General features: G+C 41.3%; 1 protein-coding gene across 1 annotated transcript in view; it reads right to left on the bottom strand.

Moving 5' to 3' along the window:
• The window catches only part of zranb2 (zinc finger, RAN-binding domain containing 2), a 42,290-nt gene that overhangs the window by 11,491 nt on the left and 17,871 nt on the right, over positions 1-12,928 (bottom strand). Inside the window, exons 6-7 of the mRNA XM_072273833.1 lie at positions 8,119-8,250; positions 909-1,063 (exon numbers count right to left, since the gene is read on the bottom strand). Coding sequence (XP_072129934.1) covers positions 909-1,063; positions 8,119-8,250 — 287 coding nt within the window. The remainder of the gene's footprint in view (positions 1-908; positions 1,064-8,118; positions 8,251-12,928) is intronic.

Genomic DNA, 12,928 nt, shown 5'->3' with positions numbered 1-12,928 from the left:
AAATAATTTAGATAGCAAGTAATCGATGAAATTTAACATGGGAAACACAGCTGGTATGGGATCCAGTTGCCAAAGTAATGAGCAATTCCTAAATCAGCTGTCACAAGATAAATTTAAGAAACCTTGAAATATTGGAAGTCTCTAAGTGGCACTAATTGAAATGTGCACAAGCCCCAAAAAAGTACAATGTATTCAGATATTATCTTAAGCACAATTTAGTTTTAATATTCAATTAATAAGAACTTTCACTTTTGTCTACCTGAATAATTCTGAACACCAAAGATTTAAGTAAAAACAGAAAAGAAGATTGGTTGGGTTCAATAGAAATAAAGAAGTCTCAAATATGATCATGTTTGATATTTTCAGCAGTGGTAGAAAACTTAACATTATCAATTCTGTCAAAAGAATTCCAAAAAGAAGTGGGCTTGTTTACAAATGGAACATTGAATAAATGATCAGGACAGTATGTAATTATAAATAGATTCTGAATATCACTGTTAACTCCTCTGATTAAAATAGGCAAAAGGGAAACTTCCCTCCACATATATGAAGGGAGAGTAGCAAAAATGTGACAGCATTAAATGAGAAGAGCATATCTTAAAAAAAAACTATTAGGATGGGAGGTACAATTTTGATACTCATTCTGAGAACTTTGGAAATGAATACAAACTTTTGGACTCAATTAAAAACTTAAATGCAATGTTTTAGTCCTTATACATAATATAACATTTGTTAATATCTTGAATATTCTAATAGAAGCCATCTAAAAGTCATCTCCTAAAGGAAGGAATGTAACTTTATAGATGCAAGACTTCAAAAATTTGTCACATGAACAATTATTTAAAAGAAAGAAGTTAAACTGATACTGACATTTTGCCCGGTGTCACCCTTGACCTGTACCCGTTTACCTGGACCTTGAACTGGAATGAGCAGTAGAAGATGATGAAGATCGAGAGGAGCGAGACTTGGAACGACTGCTGCTTTTTGGAGGTTTCTTTTCATCTTCACTTGCATCCAGATTGTATTTTGAGAGATCTCCATCTTCATCATCATCATCATCATCCTAGGAAATATTGAAGAGTTATGCTTATCATATGTATAAATGACATTCAGGTTGGAAGGTGATAGGTGAAATCAAGTGAGGATGAAGGTGGGATGAAGTAAGATGCTGGGAGGTGATAGGTGGAAAAGGTAAAAGGAGGAATCTGACAGAAGACAGTGGACCATGGAAGAAATGGATGAAGGAAGGGCAACAGAAGGAGTTTAGTGGGCAGGTGAGAAGAAGGGGAGTGACAGGGGAATAAGAATGGGAAATGCAAAGAGAATCGCGAGGGGGGGGGATAAATTACTCTTAAGTTATAGAAACCAAACTTCTTCCTCTTTAAGAAGAACCCTAAATATACTAGCATGAGACAACCTTCTAATGATTAGTTAAGAGTAGTATTCCTTTGCAAAAGATAATATGGAAAACTTAAATGGTTCACAAGACCCAGTAAAAAAATTCACCGACCCAAGTTAAAATTAAAGCTGAAGCTATTTTGAAATAAACAAAAAACCTTGTAGAAGTTAAATTGTCTTTATCCAACTCTAGAGAAAAACGTTGTTCACTCACTAAAAATATGGCAAGAGCCTGAAATTTCTGAGTATAGAGAAACAACAGAAAAGCTGCACTTGTTTTAACCACTAACAGCACGGAAGATAAACATTTACAATCTTTCATTCCTTTGGTATGCCTGATAACTGATGATCTATTATTGATGATCTGCAACTCTTATTGTACAGGGGGAGATTTGGCATAGTGGTAATTACCACTGGATCAGTAATCCAGACACCCAGTTATACGCTGGGGACACAAGTTAGAATCCCACCATCGCAGATGGTGAACTTGAATTCAATAAAAATATCTGATGACCATGAAACCATGTCGATCGTTGTGAAAACCTAGATGATTCACTAATGTCCTTCAAGGGAGGAATCTTGCCGTCCTTATCTGGTCTGACTTATATGTGACTCCAGACCCCCTGTAGTCTCAAGGCACCAGGTTAAACATGGGCAAAGAAGTCTCCTGCTGATCACCACATACCATCCTCCCTCAGCTGATTAATCAGTACTTCTCCATGTTGAGTAGCACTTGGAGGAGGCATGGACACAGAATGTAGATCTGGGCGGGGGACTTCAATATCCATCACCAAGCGTGGCTCTTTAGTACTACAGACAGAGCTGGTCAGGTCCTACTGGACATAGCGACTAGATTGGGACTACAGCAGGTGGTGAGGGAACCAAAAGAAGGAAAAACACATGACTTCATTCTCACCAAACTGCCTGCCATGGAAGCATCTGTCCATGACAGCACTGGTAGAAGTGACCACCACACAGTTTTTGTGGAGACTAAATCCCATCTCACCATTGAAGAAACCCTCCATCGCATTGTGTCGCACTACCACTGTGCTAAATGGGATAGACTTCAAACAGATCTAGTAGCCCAAGACTGGGCACTATGAGGCGCTGTGAGCCATCAGCAGCAGCAGAATTGTACTCAACTACCATCTGTAACCTCATGACCCAGCATATCTCCCACTCTAACATTACCACCAGGCCAGAGATCAACCCTGGCTCAATGAAGAGTGCAGGAGGGCACGCCAAAGAACAACACCAGGCATACCTCAATATGAGGCATCACTCTGATGAAGCCACAATACAGGGCTACTTCCATGCCAAACACCATAAGCAGCAAGTAATAGACAGCGCCAAGTGGTCCCACAACCAACAGATCAGATGTAAGCTCTGTAGTCCCGCCACATTCAGCCACGAACGGTGGTGGAGAATCAAACAACTCACTGGAGGAGGCTCCACAAATATCCCCATCCTCAATGATAGAGGAGCCCAGCACACCTGTGCAAAAGATAAGGTTGAGGCATTTGCTGCAATCTTCAGTCAGAAGTGCCGAGTAGATGATTCAGCTCGCCCTCCTGGAGCCCAGATGTCAATATGAAGCCAATCCGATTCACTCCACGTGATAGCAAAAAACGGCTGAAAGCACTGGATACTGTGAGAGCTAAGGGCCCAGACAAAATCCTGGCAATAGTCCTGAAGACTAGTGCTCCAGAACTTGCTGTGCCACCAGCCAAGCTGTTCCAGTACAGCTACAACACCAACATCAACATCAACATCAACCCGGCAATGTGGAAAATTGCCCAGGTATGTCCTGCACACAAGAAACAGGACAAGTCCAACCCAGCTAATTACCATCCCATCAGCCTACTCTCAATAATCAGCAAAATAACGTAAGGGGTCATCAACAGTGCTATCACGCAGCATCTACTTGGCCATAACCTGCTTACGGATGCCTAGTTTGGGTTCCATCAAGGCCACTTAGCTCCTGACCGCATCACCTCCTTGGTCCAACTATGGAGGAAAGAGCTAAATACCAGAGGTGAGATGAGAGTGATAGCCCTCGACATCAAGGCAGCATTTGACCAAGTAGGCATCAAGGTGCCCTAGCTAGAATAGAGTCAATGGGAATTAGGGGAAAAACCCTCCACTGGTTGAAATCATAGCTGATACAAAGGAAGGTGGTTATGTCGGTTGGAGGTCAATCATCCCATCCTCAGGACATCACTGCAAGAGTTTTCCAGGTAAGTGTCCTAGGACCAACCATCTTCAGCTGTTTTTTTATCAATGACCTTCCTTCTGTCATAATGTCAGAAATGGGAATGTTCACAGATGACTGCACAATGTTCTGCACGATTCGTGACTCCTCAGATAGTGAAACAGTTCATACCCAAATGCAGCAGGACTTGGACAAACCCAAGCTTGGGCTGACAAATGGCAAGTAAGCAAGTGCCAGACAATGACCATTTCCAACAAGAGAGGCTCTAACCATTGTCCCTCGACATTCAGTGACATCACCACTGAATCCCTATCAACATCGTGGCGTTACCACTGACAGGACACTGAACTGGTCTAGCCATATAAACACTGTGGCTACCAGAACAAGTCAAAGGCTAGGAATCCTGCGGCGTGTAACTCACCTGACTTCCCAAAGCCTGTCACCATCTAAAAGGTTCAGGTCAAGAGTGTAATGGAATACTCGCCACTCGCCTGGATAAGTGCAGCTCCATCAACACTCAAGAAGCTTGACACCATCCAGTACAAGGCAGTCCACTTGATTTGTACCCCTTCCACAAGCATCCAATCCCTCCACCATCGACAAACATTTGCAGCAGTATGCACTATCTACAAGATGCACTGCAACAACAAAAGGTTCCTAAGGCAGCACCTTCCAGACCCACGACCATTACCAACTAGAAGGATGAGAACAGCAGATACCTGGAGACACCACTAGGAAATCCCCCTCCAAGTCACTCACCACCCTGACTTGGAAACATACCACTGCTCCTTCATTGTCACTGTGTCAAAATATGGAATTTCTTCCCTAAAAGCACTGTGGGTGTACCTATACTTCAGGGACTGCAGCGGTTCAAGGCAATAACTGTTGGCAGCTAATCCACCAATTTGAAGTCAAAATAATCATCTAAATATTATTCAATTTAAGTTTCACTGCATAATGTAATTATACACTCCATATTCATATACAAGTTATGCATTAATAATTTTCTTCAGGGAAAATAACACTATTCTAATGGCTTCTGAAGTTTAAGAAACAGTGAGGGAACATGACGTACTAGCAAGAAAAACAACTTCGCTAATATCTCAATAACTCAGTATCCCAAGTCTGGCTTGGAAGTGAGAAATTATTCACAAGAGTGGCGCAAATGCCCAAAAAGTGTGACGCAGAAGTCTTAGGTACACGTAAAAGAAATCCTGTAAAGCAAAGATGCTTTCAAAAATAATGAAATTAAAAGTTTCCAAATATCAAGAGCAGTAAAGAGTGAAAAAACTGAATCAAAATTTGGTGTGACCAAAGTCTTTAAAACTGCATCTATTCTCTTAGGTACACTGATGTGCAGTTTAAAAGAAAATTGGCTGGTAGGTTGTTCCAAGCACTGAAAGTTTGCTACAGCTCTTCTGCAGACTTTGGCTGTCTCACTTGCTTCTGTCTCTCCAGGTAATCCCAAGCAGCCTTGATGATGTTGAGATCAGGGCTCTGTAGAGGCCATGCCATCTGATGCAGAACTCCCTGTTCTTCTTTTCGCTGAAGATAGTTCTTTATGTCCTTGGCAGTGTGTTTGTGATCATTGTCCTGCTGCAGATGAAATTGGGACTGATCAGACACTGCCCTGACGGTATTGCTTGATGGGTAAGTACCTGCTTGTACTTCTCAGCGTTGCTGTTGTTCTTTTCCGTGCTTTGTGGTGCATTGGACAGCAACTGTGCCATTTCTTTATAATTTTGTCTATTTTTTCCCCTTCTCTTCTTTTTAAAAACGAGGCTGAATTGTTAGCTTGATGCTCAACCCAGCGCAGATGAAAAGCATGCAAGAATCCGGCCGGATTTGAACCTGGGATCACTTGGCTTGAAGTCCATTGCAGATGCCACTACACCAATGGCCAGCCATATTCTCAGTATTGAGGATTCCATTAATTCTGACCAGATCACCAACTCCATTTGCAGAAATGCAGCCCCAAATCTGCAAGGAACTTCTGCCATGCTTCACTGTCGGCTCCAGATACTCATCTATGTGCGTTCCTGCTCTTCTATAGACAAACTACCTCCTGTTGAGCCAAAAATTTCTAATTTTGACTCATTAGTCCAGAGCACTTGCTGCCATTGCTCACCACCCCAGTCTTTGTGTTTTTGTGCATAGGTAAAACTCTTGGCTGTTTCCACTTCAGAGAAATGGTGTTATGTACAACTCTTCCATAAAGACCACTTCTGACAAGATTCCTCTGGACTATAGAGGGCTATAACTGGACTTCAGTGGTTTCTGAGAATTCAGAGATGATGGTAGTGCTAGATTTCTTCCTGTAACACGCTATAGGGTTTCACTGCTAATATAATGGCCTCTCTGTAATGGTTTTTCTGTAGCAGCAATGTTTGGGTTATGTCTAGAGATAACAGACGTTTAGCATGTGCACCATCCAATGAGAGGCATGCTGTTCTTTCTTGTGAGTGAGAGTAGGGATTCCGTGGTCTTTTGTCATAGAGACGAAGAGAGAAGACATGAGTGGAGAGAGCTGGTAGACCGGCTGACGGAGTGGACATGGGGCCAGGGTCTGACGGTCAACGATGTTTGGAGGAGGTTGATGGGGAACGAATGGATGGAACCTTGAGCTCCAACATGCTTCATTAAAATGGGCCCTTTTTCTTTATTCTCCTTACTAACCCTGTAGTCAGATTAAGATTTATAAAGTTCGGGCCGGCTGGTGGCGCAACGACATCAGTGCCGGACCTGGGAGCAGAGGTTTTCTGGTTCGAAACTAGTCGGGTCCGCCCCCGAGTACACTTTCCATTCGTGCCGGGTTGAGTGCCCAGAACACAACACGACCTCGTAAAATAAAGGGAAAATACTGCGAAAATGTCTGTGTGCCACAGTCATTTGGCTGGTAGGTTGTTCTAAGCACTGAAAGTTTGCTACAGTTCTTCTGCAGACTTTGGCTGTCTCACTTGCTTCTGTCTCTCCAGGTAATCCCAAGCAGCCTTGATGACGTTGAGATCAGGGCTCTGTAGAGGCCATGCCATCTGATGCAGATCTGCACTACAGTCTCTCTCTCTCTCGCTCCGCACCTTGTAAGAGCCATGAAAAAGACATCACGGACTCACACACGGACACGCAGATGCACATGCACAGACGCCCATTTCTTTGTGTCATCTTCAGAAGAGCTCACACAGCACATATTGAAATTCCTGTCTGCTCAAAATTTCTGTTTGGGACAGACATTACTGACGCAGGACAACCTCATTGTGTCTTGTTGCTATGTTCACTCTTGCCATGATGCAAGTATCCATGATTTGACCATTAAACTGTCACATCTGCCACAGCCTCACCTTTTAGTTTGGTTGTCTTCACCCAGTTTGATTCCTTTTACACCTGTTTCAGTTTCATTCATTCAACTCATTATCTCACTGATCATTAGCACATTTGTTATCTTTGTTTAAAGATGCACAGGGCTATATATGTACCTAGATAGTCATCAAGTTTTCTTTGAGAAGTGGTCTATTATTCAATATAGTACTTTCTTTAGTAAAATACAAAGATTTCTGTTATGTTTAAATTTTTGGAAAATGAATGTTGAGAAATCCAAAATTTGCTCTTTTCTGATACTAATGCAGAGACAAAAATGAAAATCTAAAACAAAATTTATATTCAAAAGTTAGGGTGCTCAAGACATTTGCACAGAACTGTACCAAACAATGTTAAGAGCTTTATAGAAAGTGTTGTGGAGCTACTTTGTAATATTCTTTGGGAAAGAAAGATTTAAATTTCAGGTTACAATGGGTAGCGCAGGGTAAACTATTGAGAATTATTTAACCTCAAGGACAACCATAAATAGTATGTAACCACCAGGTTCGGCAGGCTGCATTAGTCTATGCGAAGACAGTCGCCACCCCCGCCAAACTGGTGAAATCTCATTGCTTGGATGCTGCATGTTACAAATCAGTACCACAAAATAACAAACAGTACACCATATGCAAGGAAACGATTGAGCTTTATAATTCTTAATTTGACTATAGGGTTAGTAAAGAAAACAAAGAGAAAAAAGGGCCCATTTGAAGGAAACAGTCTAATGCACGTGTTGGAGCTCACAACTATTTCACCCGTTCTCCATTGATTTCCACTGGGTGTTGTCAACTCTGGCCCCATTCCAAGTCCACTCTGACCTGTAGTCTACGATCTTTCCGTTCTGACAACTCCTCTCTCCATCTTCTGCCGAACAAAAGCCCGCAAATCCCTCGCTCTCGGGCACACAAGAAAGAAAAACCTCCCCTCATTAGATGCTGCACATTCTAAAGTCCTCATTATCTCCAGTCATTACCTAAACACAACTGCTACAGAAAAACCATTACATTAGCAGTGAAACCTTTCCCAGGGCATTACAAGTATATGACAACTTATCTTCCAAGTATTAAGATAATAGTTTTATTTGACATGCCAAATGAGAGGCAATTGGATCAATTTCAATATAAAGTTTTTGAGCTGGAAAACAGACTACTCACATCTAGTTTGTACTTGGAGAGATCTCCATCCTCATCATCTTCATCATCATCTTTTTCACTTTCAATTTCTTCTTGAAGTATAGTTTTGGGTCCAACTGGCTTTCCACGAAATTTCTTCTTTTTCCTTCCAAACTAATATTGAAAAATCAATGCAAGAATTAATGTATAACTTTTGCAAATACCAACTTGGATACTCCAATACTTACAAAAAGATTCAGTAAAATTGTTGAGTGAATCTCTGTAGTCTAAAGTAAATGATAAGTCAAAAGATTTATTTCAAAATAGACTTAATTTTGATACTAAAATGCCAATGTACATAATATCCTATTTAATCTTTGGAAATTAAATTCAACTATCTCAAGGCAGTAGAGAGAGGACAGTCTGTGATATTTTAGAATTTATGTGGAGTAGGGGCTTGTTCAGGACAGCAAGTGAAGTTTTGGTGTGGAAATGAGCTTTACTTGTAGAACAAAATGGTGTTAATGGAACCTGTATAGTATCAGAGTATATTACTTTGGACATTGTCTGGCCGGGGTGGGGGGGGGGGGGGGGGGGTTGAAAATGACCTAACAGGAGTCACAGTGGTCAGGTCTCCAGCACAGAGTTTGCCTCTAAGACTCAAAAGGAAAGGGGGCAGAAGAGAGAGACAATGCTGTGGTAATAGGGGATTCATCAGTTACAGGACTGGAGAAAATGACAATGTCACAATAGCCACGGGGAACTTCAATATGCAGGTAGATTAAGAAAAACATTAGGTTGGTGCTGGATTACAGGAGTGGGTAATTTCTAGAGTGCCGACGAGATGTCTTTTTAGAGCAATTCTTTGAAGGAATGACAAACAGGAAAGACAAAGGAGAATCGGTTGATGTTGTGTACTTGGATTTTCAGAAGGCTTCTGACAAGGTCTCACACGTGAGGCTACTTCACAAGCTATGAGCCCATGGTATTACAGGAAAGATTCTAGCATGTATAAAGTAGTGGTTGATTGGAAGGAGGCAAACACTGGGAATAAAGTGAGTCTTTTCTGATTGGCTGCCGTTGACTAGTGGCATTCCACAGGGGAATGGGTTGGGACTGCTTCATTTTACATTATATGTCAATGATTTGGATGAAAGAACTGATGGTTTTGTTGCAAAGTTTGCAGACGGTATGAAGATAGGCGGTGGGGCAGGTAGTTTTGAGGAAGTAGAGAAGCTACAGAGGACTTAGATTAGGAGAACTGGCAAAGAAATGGCAGATTGAATAGAGTAAGGAAGTGTATGGTCATGCACTTAGGTAGAAAAAATGAAAAGGTTAACTACTTTCTAAAGAGAAAAAGCGCAAAAAAAGAGGTGCAAAGGGACTTGGGAGTCCTTGTGCTGGATTCCCTAAAGGTTAATTTGCAGTCTGACTCTATGGTGAGGAAGGCAAATGAGATGTTAGCGTTTGTTTCAAGAGGACTAGAATACAAAAGTAAGGATGTGATGTTAAGACTTTATAAAGCACTGGTGAAGCCTTACTTGGAGTATTGAGTAGTTATATTGGGCCCCTTATCTTAGAAGGATGTGGTGAAACTGGAGAGAGTTCAAAGGAGTTCACAAAATGATTCCAGAATTGAATGGCTTGTCATATGAAGAGCATTTAACTGCTTTAGGCCCATATTCACTGGAATTCAGAAGAATGAGGGGTGCCCTCATTGAAACCTATTGAATGGTGAAGGGCTTTGGAGACCAAGTTTCCTGTGGTGGAAGAGTCTAAGAGCAGAAGACACAGCCTCAGAATAGAGGGGCGTCCTTTTAGAATGGAGCTGAGGAGGAACTTCCTTAGCCAGAGAGTGGTGAATCTGTGGAATTCTTTACCATTCTTGGCCTATGGAGGCAAAATCTTGTGTATATTTAAGGCAGAAGTTGGTAGATACTTGATTATCAGGGCATGAAGGGTTATGGGAGAAGGCAGGATACTGGGGCCAGAGGAATATTGGATCAGCCATGATGAAATGGCAGAGCAGACTTGATGGGCCAAATAGCTTAATTCTGCACCTAAATCTTATGGTCTTATGCGATGATATAGAAAGCCAAACAGATGCATTAGTGGAAGAATGCCAAGTACATTGATTAAGCTAACAAAATGCACCCCGCCCTTGAACTGATAGGCAATAGCGAACACTTGTGTATAAACAAGTGACTATGCGGTCTGGTTTTTCTAAGCTATCATCTGCTCTTGTGTAGAGCTAGTTTTCACTTGCTACAAGTAAAATAACCCACTTATGATTGATCCACTGAGTTACTTGTTATGGGATGTAGTGAAAAAGTGGTCATCAGAACTTGAAGTTCCATTGAGATTGCATGTTTAGGTATGGGAGCAGATTGAGGGGATTCTGGTGACCACCTGATCCCAGGGAAATACCGGCACAGGAGGGAGCACCAAAAAATAACTTGGCTTTTTGCCAAGTGGTCTTTCCAGGCAGGTAGAAAATACCGGGTCCTGACCCGCTTGCGTTTTAAACACTGATCTACGCTGCTGTCTATTGAGTGGATCAATTTTTCTGTGATTCCAATGCTTTTCGGCATAGTGACCAGAAACATATGGGTATCAATGATTAGATTTAATATGCAAGAGTGTCAGTGACACACTGGTAAAATGAGTAAGAGTGGGATTTGTGGAAACTGGTAAATTTAATCCCTACAGGATGCTGTAGGGAACAAAAGAAAGAAAATATGGTAAGCAGGGTGAGAAAGACTAGAAATTGGACAGGGATTCCACCTGTCCAATAAGGGGACACCAGCATGGTACATGTTTAATTATGGGAAGGGAATGGTGGAAGAATTGGATGGCAGACAATTTATGGGCCATGGTAGAACAGCCAGATCCAGAGACAGGTTTGGGAAAAGCTATTCAGAAACTTCTGGGCTTTCAAGAACAACCTAACGATCCCAGGCCAGGTCCTGCCACCATGCCAAATGAAGATTTTTATAAAAATATGTACAATGCATTACATGCTGCCTTTCCTAAAAAGGCTAATTGGTCTAAGATTATGGCAACATAACAAGGTAGAAGTGTCTCTGTAGAAGAATATGTTATAGAAGATAGTACAGAAAATGGAATAATATTCAAGACAACCAAAAGTGCAGTTATGGTCCTACAATTACTATTATTGCAAACAGACTTTGGCCAGAATTGCATTTTGTCCTTCAGAGGACAGCCTATTAATGTCCCAAGATCAGACCCAGACAAAGTTAGCATAGGAGACCAGATCCTGTGCTTGTAAACTTAAGTGGAAGAAATTTATTGTGTAAAATGCCAGCTACTATTACCTGCACTCCTGAACGACAATGTGTGTATATGAGAGAGCCATTGTGGACTATACTATTTCAGCAGTAGTCAACCCATTTTGTCTAAGTGGCATTTACTCACTATATCCAGTTACCAAGGAGTATGGAACATTTTTATGAGTGTGCCTTGAAAGCCTCCGGAGATTCCTCTAGGTTCTATTTAGACCCAACTCAGTAAGTGGCACATTTATCTTCATTGTATGGTTTATTATGACTCGGCCAGAAATGACCATTTAATGCAGCAGAAATTGAACCCTTATATTGGTAAGGAAATTGTTCTCTTCACCTCTGAAATATACGTGGGCGATTCTGGTATTGCGGCAGAAGTGCGATTCCCCCATGAGGTTCAGTGGAAGATAAAAGATCAGGGAAACAGGGAATCTTTCCTAATTCTAGCATTTTTCGGATGCAAGGTAGCAACAGACCTTAGAGCAGTGGTCAAGAGTCTGTGAGGACTGCCATGACACAAGACCCTGAAAACGTATGTGAAGATTGGAAGGGGACAAGAGCTTTCTTTTATTGCTCCTTAATACATTAGGAGTAGAGGCATCCTTTGAATAGGAAGTTGCAGGAGAGTTGTTGTTCAGTGCTGATCTGGACTTTACTCTCCAAAGACCCATTGCAACTTTCGGCTTTCCAGCCAAATGAAATGGACAAGATGCTCACAGTCGAGCTGCATACAGTGAAAATCAACCTAAATACTTCACTGCCCTGCAAGGTACAGTACCTTCTTTCCCTGGAAGCTGAAGTGGCTATTGATAAAATCGTACAAATCAAACATGGCATGCCCTGGGTTTATCACAAGCTGTACACAAGTTTATGAACAATGCATGATATATATTTTACAAAATCCAGGGAAATTAATGAAGCTGGAAAGATCTTAAAATACTATCCTCTTTGGACCATTCTTGCAATTATAGTTTTTTTTTAAAAATGGAATTACACTGGACAACAAAGGTTTTGCTTCCTGAATATCTTCAGGTGTATCTTATGAATTTTGGGCTACTGACCATGAAAATTACCATGAAATTTCCCTATCATGCACCATTTTTAAAATAAACTTATGTTTATTATTTTAATTCATAATTCAATTCAATTAAAATGTTGCCTACAATGTAAGCTGGAAAGTTTCCTATCTTGTCCAGGCATGCTTAGGCAGTGCAGCTGCTGCATGGCAGGACAGGTTTTAGTAATAATTATTGGGTTCAGGACTGCAAGGATGGAACCTGCTATCACCAGGCACACCAATTTCTATGAAGGATTTTGATATTTGAGACAGATGCTTCCCAGAATAACTGATGCCAAGATTAAGGAAAGCATTTTTGTTGATCCACAAATCAAACAGGTCATCAATGACAGGCAATTTGAAGAATTTCTAGTGGGACCGGAGAAAAATCACATGGAAGGCATTCAAGGAAGTTGAAATTTTTCTCGGCATCTACAGAGCACCAAACTACATGCAGCTGGTTGAAAGCATGCTTCAAGCATATAAAACCATG

Source organism: Mobula birostris, chromosome 12, assembly GCF_030028105.1.
Source record: "Mobula birostris isolate sMobBir1 chromosome 12, sMobBir1.hap1, whole genome shotgun sequence".
Classification (NCBI taxonomy): domain Eukaryota; kingdom Metazoa; phylum Chordata; class Chondrichthyes; order Myliobatiformes; family Myliobatidae; genus Mobula; species Mobula birostris.
Note: the sequence above shows the minus strand (reverse complement) of the source record. Positions and strands in the feature narration are given on the sequence as shown.